Below are 12,234 nucleotides of genomic sequence, written 5' to 3'. Positions count from 1 at the left end.
TGACTGTCTGTCTGTCTGACTGTCTGTCTGTCTGTTTGACTGACTGACTGTCTGTCTGTCTGTCTGTCTGTCTGTCTGTCTGTCTGTCTGTCTGACTGTCTGTCTGTTTGACTGACTGACTGTCTGTCTGTCTGTCTGTTTGACTGACTGACTGTCTGACTGCCTGTCTGTCTGACTGACTGTCTGTTTGACTGACTGACTCACTGACTGACTGTCTGTCTGTCTGACTGTCTGTCTGTTTGACTGACTGACTGTCTGACTGCCTGTCTGTCTGACTGACTGTCTGTTTGACTGACTGACTCACTGACTGACTGTCTGTCTGTCTGTCTGACTGTCTGTCTGTTTGACTGACTGACTCACTGACTGACTGTCTGTCTGACTGACTGTCTGTCTGCCTGTCTGTTTGACTGACTGACTGACTCACTGACTGTCTGTCTGTCTGTCTGTCTGTCTGACTGTCTGTCTGTTTGACTGACTGACTGACTGTCTGTCTGTCTGACTGTCTGTCTGTCTGTCTGACTGTCTGACTGTCTGTCTGTCTGTCTGTCTGTCTGCCTGTCTGTCTGTCTGCCTGTCTGTCTGACTGTCTGTCTGTTTGACTGACTGACTGACTGTCTGTCTGACTGTCTGACTGCCTGTCTGTCTGTTTGACTGACTGACTGACTGTCTGTCTGTCTGTCTGTCTGTCTGTCTGTTTGACTGACTGTCTGACTGTCTGTCTGACTGTCTGACTGCCTGTCTGTCTGTTTGACTGACTGACTGACTGTCTGTCTGTCTGTGTGTCTGTCTGTCTGCTTCACAGTCTGTCTGTCTGTCTGCTTCCCTGTCTCTCTCTCTCTCTCTCTCTCTCTCTCTGTCTCTCTCTCTCTCTCTGTCTCTCTCTCTCTCTCTCTCTCTCCTAGCCCTCCACTGTGTCTCATCCAGACCTACACTGACTTTAAAAGGTTTTGCGTTCCACAAAGAACCATCAGCTACTAAAGAATCACTTCATGGTTGTTCAAGATTCAACAATTTATTGCCTTGTCAACAAAGTTGATAGGAATTTGCATCAGTGCAACTCTTAAGACGTTAGACCATACACAATACATACATACGGTATGCATAAAATACATAAAATACATAGAATACATAAAATAACAATGAAGATAGACAAAAATAGATAAAATGTTAAAACAATAAAAACATGGAATATAAAACAGCTGCATTGCCACACAGTAACCAAACCCCTCCATGCAACACAGTGCAGGTGTCTAAGCAAGGGAATACAGAAATGGTTCTTTAATGAACCTCGGTCTCTCTTTGTGGAACCAGAAGTCGTTCCTCTATGGCGTCGCTCTGAAGAACCATTTTCAGTTCCAGTTGACACCCTTATTTTTCTGTGTGAAACAGACCAGACAGTCTCAGTGTTTCTATCCTTCTGACTTTATGAGCGCACTGAACAAATCAACCCACACACAAAGAAACATTTTAACATCATATAGGCTATATTATATCTTGACATATATGGGAACCAAGTTATATGTCTTGTATCTTTTAACTGTATATGCACACTTATGTACAATATGGAGGAAATGTAAATGAAAATTCCATATTCATGTTCTATAGGCTATGCATTTACATGTTTACATGTTACAGAGATACATTTAACATGGAATATACTTAAATGTAGCTGATCCCAGGATATGTTATCCAACCGAGGACACACTGAATATACACTGATATTTCAAAGTGTATGTTCTCATCTGAGAATATATTACACAATAAATTATAAAGTATATTTAGGCATGCTTACATTTTGAAATAGCTTGCCAGGGCATATTATTCATAAATGTGTGTCTGTGGTGTATACAGCCATATATTTTTTGCTTATGGGAAAACATTCAGACAAGGATAAAAAACATTTTCAGTAAATACTGTCCCATAACCAGAAGATCTCAGGTTCGATCCTCATAACAGCCACGGATTCCAGCAGGAGCCAGATGTCGTGTCGAAGTGCCTTTGAGCAAGACACTGATCCCTCTGTGCTCACTCACTGTAAGTCACTCTGGATGTGAGAGACATCTAAAAGCTTTACATGTGAAACAAGCAATCTGGCACGAGGAGGGAGGAAGCAATCTAAAGCTGACTTTGGCAGTGAAAGAAAAGGTTACATCCAGAGGGCTGATTGTGCCAAGTGGGATTATGTTGCTCTATGTGCACTTGAAAACATAGATCCTAACGAATCACGCCATCCACTTCCCTTCAGCTTGTTTATAATAAGTTGCTCAGTTACTGTAAGTTACTATAATAAACCCACATCACATACGGATCCGAGCCAAGATGGGATTGTTGGCCATTGATCAAATTGTTTTCTTGGGAATTTTGGGGCGGGGTATTTCGGGGAGGAGGTAAAGGTAAAAAAAAAAAAATGTCTCTGTCACGCACATCTCGAGCCTGACTTCCCAAATGATATTTTGAATGAATCAATAGTGAGGAAGAATTGTAGCCTATGCTCATTTTGCTCGCTCTCATCGATTACTTATCATATCATAGCCTATTATATATGTGTATTTTTTAGGAAACGGGGTTTAGATGCATCTGCTCTCACAGATGTTACTCGATGAGTGCTATACGCCTCAGTTCAATATAACCTCTTGAGGAAAAAAAAAAAACCCTCTTGCTCCGTCTTGTCTTTGCGCTTCCCCAGAAACCGGAGTCGTTAGCTGCGTCAAGCTAGCAACAGATAACAAAGAACAATACAGGAGGTGCGACGAATCTGCCTTCACAAATAAAAGCGTCATTCTTATCGAAATACGCCGCTACAACGCACGTTCATCAATAAGGCTTTTATTTTGAAAGCAACGACCGGAAGTGGTATTTTTCACTCCGGCTAGCTTGACGGCTTGCTCTGGGTTTACGCGTTTCAGGCGGAGTTCAGATAACTGGAAACATTTGGCAAACTTCTTCACTTCTCCACTTCTTCGTTCACATATTTGAAGTGAAATATGTTTTCCCTCGCCTGTCGTGGAGGAGTAACAACTTCTGGAATATCTCAATTTTGAGGCGCATTTGCATTTTTTTGACAGTTTTGGGGCGCATAACACCGACCAGGCTGCTGCTTTTCCCTGTAGAAGCGCTCCCGGGACTGCACAGTTTTCTGCCTTTTAACGATTTTACTTTTCTTTTCCTCGTCGGATTTTGGTTCATGCCATGTCACGGACTATTGAAAGGAGAAAAGAAGATAGAAATGCATGCGATTCGTTTTGTGGCTGCTGATAGAAAGTGTTTTTGAGCCCGTTTTTTTTTTTTTTTTTTAACCAGTTGAGCAACTGGCGACCGGACTCTATAATCAATGTGGTGTCAGCTGGAAGGACGCGGGGTCCGGATCTCACCTAAACGGTATGGGATTAAATCATGCTAACTGTCTGTATAAAATGGTGTTTTAGTATTATATGTATGTAGGCTATGCATCTATGTAGGCTATGTATTCATTTAATTATTTAATTATTTGTTTGTTTGTTTATTTATTTAATTTAATTTATTTAGCCTATTAAATTAGCTCATGCTGTGTATTTATTTATTTACTTAGGCCTACTTATGCGATTATTTGATTTTTATGTATTTGTTTAGATTTTAGTATTATTAGATTTAGGCTATTTAAATCTATTTAAATTGTATTTATTTATTTATATTAAATCATATGGAGTTTCTTCAGTATTTTTGGACATTCATTTCCTCACTCTAGCTGCTCCTGCCCGGTGCCAGGCCACTTGAAACACAGCAGTCCTAGTCGTATTTCATGTTTTATTTTCTTTGGCAAACCTGTAGTCATATTTCACATTTTGTTTTCGTTGGCAGTCACTCAGGTGAGGCGAGAGCTACCGACTCATAATCCAAACCCGCAGGTTAAGATCACACAAGTTGCCCTAAACCAGGCCCGCTGATGCTTTTTTAATTTAATCTTGTCAACAGATGAGGCTCAGTAGACTAGCTGGGGATTTTGGGCGACTGCTTCAACTGCAAGTGAATTATTATCTACTTAATAAACCAGAAAATAAGGCATAACCTAATAATAAAGAATTCACAGTCTATTGAGTCTAATCTAATTTCCCTTAACACACAGTAGTAAGGTATTACATCTTGTTTGTCTGTATTTGAAAGGGTCATAAAGGTTTGAACAGGCTTCTCCTTAGAAGCAAAGACAAGTCAGTTATTCTATTTAAATGCAATTGCTGTGACTGTATTTACAGTGGCTGATCTGAAGTGTGTACTCATGTCTTGTGTATGTGTATGTAGGGGATAGAGAGAGAGAGGGAGAGGGAGAGAGAGGGGGAGAGAGAGAGGGATGTGCTAATGATTTGAGGGAGATATCATTGATGCAGCCGCCCATATGGAGCCAAGGTTAGGAGGCTGGAGCTCGCAGGCAGAGCGTGGTATGAAACAATCATAGACCTGGAATTAATGGGCTGTTTGCACAGTGGGACAGCCAGGCATTGTAAATGAGCACATGTGAGGCCAAGGCTTTTTACGCAACCTCTATACAGGGAGAGAGAGAGAGAGAGAGAGAGAGAGAGAGAGAGAGAGAGACAAGACAAACATTTACCTGGCTGCCAGTGTTTTCCATGTCACACGGCGAGGCGTCGCAGCCACTCCTCTGCCACCGGTTCCGATGCCTAAAAAACGCCACGCATTTCATCCTCTAATCTGACCTGAGCCATGTGGGATCAAGCTTGTCATTTCAATTTGTAGAAGGAGGTGAAACATCTTTTTTTTTTTTTGGGGGGGGGGGGGTGGGGGGGTGGGGGGGGGGTGGGGACTTCCTCCATTCGGCAGGTTCCAGACGTCTTCATTGGGTTACAGGACTTCAAAGAGGCAGGATTAGGCGGACGGGGGCCTGGTGCTACAACACTAACACAGAATGCATTATGTCTCTGTCAGGTGGACAGGGCCTGATATTAGCCACACATGAGGGGAGGGGGGGTTATGGATTAGTTTAGTTAACAGGCTAATAGCACAGTAGCCAGTGCCAGGTGTGGAGCTGCTTCGTGGCGTCTGCTCCCTGGAGGAGGGTCTCACAGCCGGAGCCTTAATTCCCCCTGATTCCTCCTTCACTCACGCTGCCTTATCTGGCTCAGACCCCCACGGTTCACACTGGCAGCGCTCGAACAGAAGTCAATCCAGTTGCCAGGTGCAACCCAGATTTACACACAAGTCACTTTCCTTTTATTGTTTTTCTTTTCATGTTCACACTCAGCTGCAGCACGTGCGGAAGCTCTCCGGTGCGGGTCGAGGCCTCGCCGTTTGCACGTCAACAAGGTGGTTTCGTGGAAGCCTTCAAGTTCATGTCCCAGTTTTTAGTCTTTGTTTGTTTAGTTCAGCGTGTTTATTCCTTCGTTTTTGCTGGATGAGTTAGTCGGGGTGTGTTTTTTCTGTTTGCTCAGGCAGTGTCCTGTGGTTTTAGGGTATTCCTCCTCCTACGCTCCCCCCCTCAGCTCATTTGGGAGAATTTAGGCAAGCTGGAGATTAGGATTAAGTTAAGTGTGGAGTGTGGAGCGTTGAGTGGGGTTTTTTATTTGCTGAGCGAGCTTTGTCGTTTCGCTTTAGAGAGAGTGTTTGGGATTTTTTTTTTCTGCGGTTGGTGGATTTGGGGGCAGCAGGAGGAGGAGGAGGAAGAGGAGGAGGAGGAGGAGGAGGGGGGTTCAGAGTGCTTGGGTCTTGTCCAGAGGGGCGGAGGAGCGTCGAGGTCCTTGTCTAGCCTTGCAGGGAGCGCAAATGATGCGTGTCATTGTAGCAAATGGAGCATGGTGATGAAGTGCTGCTGCTGCTGTGCTACACAGAAACCACTTATACAGCCTGCCTGCCTGCCTGCCTGCCTGCCTGCCTCCTGTGTGGTGTGTAGCTGCCCTAAAGAAACACACAACTCCTACCACACACACTCACACACTTTAGAGATTTTCCCATACCTCCTTGACTGATAAGTTCTCAGTTTCCATCCCTCCGCCCCTGTTCCACCTAATTCAAATTTCCCATCGCCTCCCTGACATGAGCGTCACCTTAATTGCACACTTGGTGTAACAACTCTTAAATGGCAGTTTTGGCGGAGCGCTCCACGTTTGTGTCTGAGGGGCGTGTCACTGTCAGCAGCGTTTCATTTTGCGTCCCATCGCGCCGAAACACCTGGGTTTTGTTTGGCAGGCCCTTCGCCGACAGGTAGTCGGAGAGAAAACAGGAAGCTCGCCGCGCTTTGATGTGATTTATCGTCAGCAAAAACACAAGCAGGCACTTTGAGCGCCCTGGGGTGGCTGCGTGAGCGATGTGTCACCCAAACCCTGCTGCTGCTACTGCTTCGGCTGCGGCGTTGTGTCCAGGGTGTGGCCTCGCTCCGTACATGTGTGCGGGGGTTTGTTTTAACACCTCTCACTCATTCACATGCACCCCTCCCTCACCGATGATACATCCAAACCCACCACAAGCAAGCAAACACACAAACTCACTTCTCACTCATTCTGTCACCCTGTTTTTTTTTCCCTCTGCTGCCTGAGGAAACGGTGAAGGAGGCTCCGCAGTAAAGCCGCATCACTCACATTCTGATCATTCCACCTATTTTAACTCTTTCCAACTGACCTCCTCCCTGCTTCCAAACAAATAACAAACAAAACTGGCGCTCACCTGTGCCCAAGGTTTCTGTTTCACGCTCTACCTGCAACGCTACACTACTGTATATATGTCACATGGACCGGGTGACTCAACTGTGTGTTCCAGTTAGTCAGAGACTAACTTTAAAAGCCAAACTAATTATCTTTACTACTTGTTTCTTCCTTCATTAAAATTCTTATGTCAGACGTTGACAAACCGATATGCTTCAGAAGTTTTCCGCACGCTAGGAAAGTATTGCCTCACATGAAGCAGTTTTTCCATTTCTTTTTATGGTACAGTGTTTGTTGATCCACAGTTATTATGGGGACATGACCCGATTATTGTTTTAACATAGAATCAGACGGCAATTAAGAGAAGGAAGCGCATCTTTAAGTTGTAAATAATACACATTGGATGCTTCTTACGAAATCTGTGACTGTTACTCACACAGACACCTATTTTGTTACCAATAGACACAAGTTTTATATGTAGTGATGTGATATTCTCAAAGAAATGCGCAAATTGTTTTACCTCAATAATTATCACTTCATAGACCCAATTGGACGGTCTCAGTTGCCCTCTGCTGGTAATAGTGCTTGAGTAGCTCAAGCAAAGCAATGCATCAAAGGCAAAATCATTTTTATTTTCCCCTTACAACATACTGTACAGTTTTGGCAACGTAAATGTCACCTACTTTTGCTCCACCCCTAAGAAGAATTGCTTGGAAGATCCTGCAGTATTAAGACTTAGCGACGGTTGCACTTCACCTAGAGGACAGTCCTTAAAAGAAAAACCTTGCCAATCCAAGGCAGCAGATGTGTTATATCATGTTCAGGCACCCGGTGGTGGAAAAAAACAAATGTATGTACGCTGATGTACCTACCCAGGTCTGATCAGGTAGAATAATTGAGGTGTACCTCAGCAACACTTTGATTCTTCTCTTTTAATTAGTGTGTTTTGGCAAACAGACACAATACAAACCAAATCTGTCACCGCTGACTCAAAGACACTTCTCACCAAGAGTCACGGATGAACAACAACAAAAACATTCATGCCCTTAAAAGCTGAAACAGAAGGTCCATTTTCTTGGGTGGCTGTTGTGCTTTAATCCGTTTCCTTTGGCTGTAAAGTTTCTGACTTGCGTACATACCAGGTTGTCAGTGTCTCCGCTCGAAGGTCAGCGTTCATAACCGAACTCCATCTTCCCACATGGAGAAACCGGGGCGACCTTGCTGTACTTTTTTTCCAAGAGTTCTGCCAAGATTTTAAAGCCATACCTCAGCAGTTAAAACACTAGGGTCATAAAGCTGCAGGCCACCAGTAAAAACTCTCATTTTACATTTTAATTGAGGTGCTAGTTTAACTGTATAAGCCACAGTTTGCCTTGTTAACATAACATTGTCTCTCTCTTTTTCTCCCTCTGTCTCTCTCCCCTCTATCCCCCCCCCCCTCTCTCATCTACTCTGACCCTCCATCAGCTGATACGTCTTGGGAGTGATGCACTGGCTTCCCCTGGTTGCCATGGTGATCGCCTCGGCCCTGCCCTTCCCTCACAGCCCCGTGTCCAGGATCGTTGCCGCAACGACAGAGCCTGGCCTTGACGACCGCAGAGAGGACCGCCATGACTCGGCCCGTCGCCTCGCAGCTCCCATCCGATCCCCTGTGGACTACGACTTCCAGAGAAATGCCTCGCAGAAGGACTACAACACGGCTGCCGCGCGCAGCCGAGACGCCAACGGACAAAACCACCGAAACTATGAGGATTATGCGAAATCCTCCGTACATGAAGGGCTTTCCGCGCACAAAGGGAAGAATCGAGGAAGCTACCAATCAAATAGCAACTCGGACAGCGATAATATAAGCAACGTGAGTTTAGATGTTCCCACAGAAGGAGGAAAACTCAGGACCTCCGGCGTTAATAGTCGTAATGGCTTTGTTTCCCAGGATAATTCTCTACCGCAGGACTACAAAGCGGACAGCAGCAGGCGAGATGACACCAATGTTGCAGACTTTGCTAAGAAGGACAATCTTCTCGACTCTATAGAGAAATCGAGAACCGAGAGAAATGACATCAGACCATTACAGGTTTCTGGGGCGGACACCCGTAATCAGGCTGCTAGTGTCCAGGGTCAAACAGGCCCGGAACCGACTGTCCCGTCGGAGCAGCCGGGAAACGTAGCGGCGATGGGGAGGGGGGGGCGGGGGACACCAGGGGCCGGAAGAGGTCCGGAGCCGGCCGAGGAGAGCTTGGGCCTGGAAGCAGGACTCGGTCTGGGGATTAGGTTGGACGGTATACAGGAAGGAGATGAGATGTTTCTGGACGCACACCCACGGGTTCTGTTCTCCCCGTCCCCGTCGCCCCCCAAGCACCCGCCTCTCCTCCTCATGTTGGAGACCGGCATGCTGCCGGAGGACGGGGACGGCGAGCAGCAGGAGCAGGAGGACTTGGTGGACGTGGACGGACACATCGAGGGTCACGGCGACAGGGCGATCGACAGGAGCGGGCCTCTGAGCTGGGCGGAGGCCATCAGAGGCGCCGGCGAGGTCGCCCGTCCCGCCAAAAGGAACAAACGCTCGCACTTGTCCGAGACCAGGAGAGGGGAGAGGTCGGTCTGCGAGTCGGAAAGCTTTTGGGTCATCGACAAGAAGACCGCCACCGACTCCCACGGTCAGACGGTCACCATCCTGCAGGACATCCAGACTCAAACGGGGCCGCTCAAGCAGTACTTTTACGAGACTCGCTGCCGCCGGGCCGAGCAGAGGGACGCCGTCGCGCCGCGAAGGTCGAGGGACGCCAGCGGGGCCGCGGGGTCGACGGGGCCGGGCGTCGCCGGGGCCGGCTGCTTGGGCGTGGATAAAAAACAGTGGGTGAGCGAGTGCAAAGCCAAGCAGTCCTTCGTCCGAGCGCTCACCAGGGACGACAACAACAGAACCGGCTGGAGGTGGATCCGCATCGACTCGTCCTGCGTTTGCGTGCTGCTGTCCAGAGCGAACAGGCAGTGGGGGGGGAAGGCGTGACGAGGAGGAGGGGAGGCTGAGAGAGAGAGAGAGAGAGAGAGAGAGAGAGAGAGAGAGAGAGAGAGATGAAGGTGTCAGAGCAGAGTGTTTGGGAGAAGTGAGAAGTGGAATCTGACACAGAGCAGAGCCGCTGTGACATATTTCTGTGGGCTCTCTCTTGCTGGACTAAGTGGCCTTTCCTCAAAAAATGACGGAAGTTATTCCTGCCTTCATCCACTTTTTTTTTTTTTTTTTTTTTTTCAGTTGTCTCTCTCTTTTCCAAACCCTCCCTCCACCACAACCCAAACGGACTACAGCAAAACAAGAAGACCTCAATACTAGATCTTAGGGAAAATTGTCATATATAAAGATAGAGATTTTACTTTTAAAAAAGTACTGTTTTTTTTATGATTTATCATCTTTACATAATGTAAGTTATTTTTGATTAGTATGTAAGCATGTGTATGTCTTTGATATTAATATATTACTTTGTATGTGTACAATATGAGACCAGTATACCTTTATGTATAAAGCTATGTATATCTGTGTGTATTTATAGAAGAAGGTTTCTTGGAGTGGTAGGTCACTGCAGTGCACAACTGATGATAATTCCAGCCTCTGGTCTGTCCGGCTTGTTAGAGGAAGGAGCGCCACCTACTGAGGGTCTATTTTACTGCTCCGCACTCTTCCCATATGGATTATACCACGGATGCCTCAATAGTCCTTTTACAACCGAGTCCGATGGGGAATTTGTACATGGTATTCAAGCTATGGGCACACTTTAGCGTGATTTCACCCACGCCGACAGTTTGCAGTTCTGCATCCCGTCTCTCTCTGTGTAACTCGGTTCATGAATCGAAATACTCTTAAAACCATGTGATTGTTAACTTATATGACACCTAAAGAGTTCAGTTCTTCAGCTGCTGGTTTGTTCAGTTTGCCTACCAAACACGGTAATAAAGGATCTTTGTATTCAGCAAATTCTTTTCACACAATTTTACTAACTGGTTACACATGTATATTGTACATAACAACACTCTAAACACCTGGGTTTTATCTGTAAAATATTATCATGATATAGTGAATTTCATATATTACACTGCTAATGTATTCTTCTGCAATCAAGCAGTTTCCCCCCAGAGAGAAAAAAAGTTTGCGATGATCAGCAGATCCACCTGGATCACTTTATTTTTTTCTTTTACATCACCATCATCATCATCATCATCATCATCATTGTTTATTTTCCAGATGATATTTTCAATTTGTATTACTATCACTTTTATCATGGAAATCTGTTAAATCATTGCACAATTTGTTCTCAAAATGTACACATACAGTAGCGTATTTGAATGACCATTTTCAATGTTTCATATTTACTTTTAAAACTAGTTCAAATTAAGTCAGAATCAAGAAGAAACGGAACATGTACATACATTTATCCAATACATACATAAATAAAATAAATATAGTTATCGTAGAAAATAAAAAATACAACTGAAAAAAATACACACATTTTACAAATTGATCCCCAGGCTCCCACCCTCGTAGGTTTATTATACAGATATATATTTTTTTTAAACGACACCTCATATCATCTTCACCACCAAAAAAATGTTTTAGTTCATTGTCGTCTTGTTTGTTTGACATGCATCGTAAACACAGAGGCTAAAGGTTTTGTTCCTGGACTTCCTCCGTCTCGCCCTCTCTCCCTGCTTCTCTCTGACCTCGGCCCCAGAGAGACTAGCTCTTGGTTTCTGTTATGGCTTGTGTGCGCAGTAAAATGACTGGGTTCTGCCCATCCTTTTTCTTTTCGTTTTTCTCTCCCTCCCTTTGGGTCGCTGTTTTATCTCTCTGCCACCTTTCCTGTCATCAGGAGCACCCCAAGACCCTGAGCTGATGATTACAAGTCATAAACTACGCGACCACATGGCAGAGGGCCAGCCAGGACTTTGAATTCGAGCCACAGGAGGTAACCTGGCCTCAACAGCATGCCCTCCCCTCTATATTTAAAACCCACTTTATGGATTTCCTACTCACTACTGAATGACATCACACCCATTGAACACAATGCCTCTGTGTGCCCCCCCCCCCCCCCCCGTCCCATCCACTTCTGTGCCGTGGTCTTTGATCTCTATAATGGGGTCCCTTCAAAAGAGATTACTCAGCCAGGAGCCTCTCGGCTTTCAAGGTGCCAAAAGACAAACCGTGAGGAGGGTCCGTCTGATGTGGCCGGAGCCTAAAATGGCGGCCTGAATGGGGACGTGTTTTACTACACCACTCCAACCAATTGGGGACACTTAGGGATACCCCTGACAGCACCATAGAAGCCAACAATAGAGCCACAATGGCTGACACTGGACACCAGTCGCCTCATCAGCAGAAAGGAGAATACCGGCGTCGTTTATAGTTATAGCCCTGTTTACTTCTGTCTGCGTTCTAGTTTACATTTCCCCCAATCATTTTGCAACGCATGCTGTATGTAATCATTTGTTTTTAAAATACAAACTTTACAGTGGCAAACCTAGCTTGAAGTGAGCTGCTGTCCCGGCTAACAGAGGCGCCCTAAATAAAAACAGACATGGATGTGACAAGAGTTTGTAAGGCGACGTGTTTTTGAGGAAT

The 12,234-nt window shown here is 45.5% G+C and overlaps 1 protein-coding gene across 1 annotated transcript; it reads left to right on the top strand.

Annotated features, from left to right (window-relative positions):
- The first annotated feature begins 2,976 nt into the window (after window positions 1-2,976).
- ntf4 (neurotrophin 4) lies at window positions 2,977-10,582 on the top strand. The gene is made up of 2 exons (XM_071907610.2): window positions 2,977-3,378; window positions 8,094-10,582. The coding sequence occupies exon 2, from the start codon at window positions 8,113-8,115 to the stop codon at window positions 9,631-9,633; it is 1,521 nt and encodes a 506-aa protein (XP_071763711.1). The 5' UTR covers window positions 2,977-3,378; window positions 8,094-8,112; the 3' UTR covers window positions 9,634-10,582.
- The last annotated feature ends 1,652 nt before the right edge of the window (window positions 10,583-12,234 follow it).

Source organism: Centroberyx gerrardi, chromosome 7 (assembly GCF_048128805.1).
Source record: "Centroberyx gerrardi isolate f3 chromosome 7, fCenGer3.hap1.cur.20231027, whole genome shotgun sequence".
NCBI classification, from domain to species: Eukaryota; Metazoa; Chordata; class Actinopteri; order Beryciformes; family Berycidae; genus Centroberyx; species Centroberyx gerrardi.
Note: the sequence above shows the minus strand (reverse complement) of the source record. Positions and strands in the feature narration are given on the sequence as shown.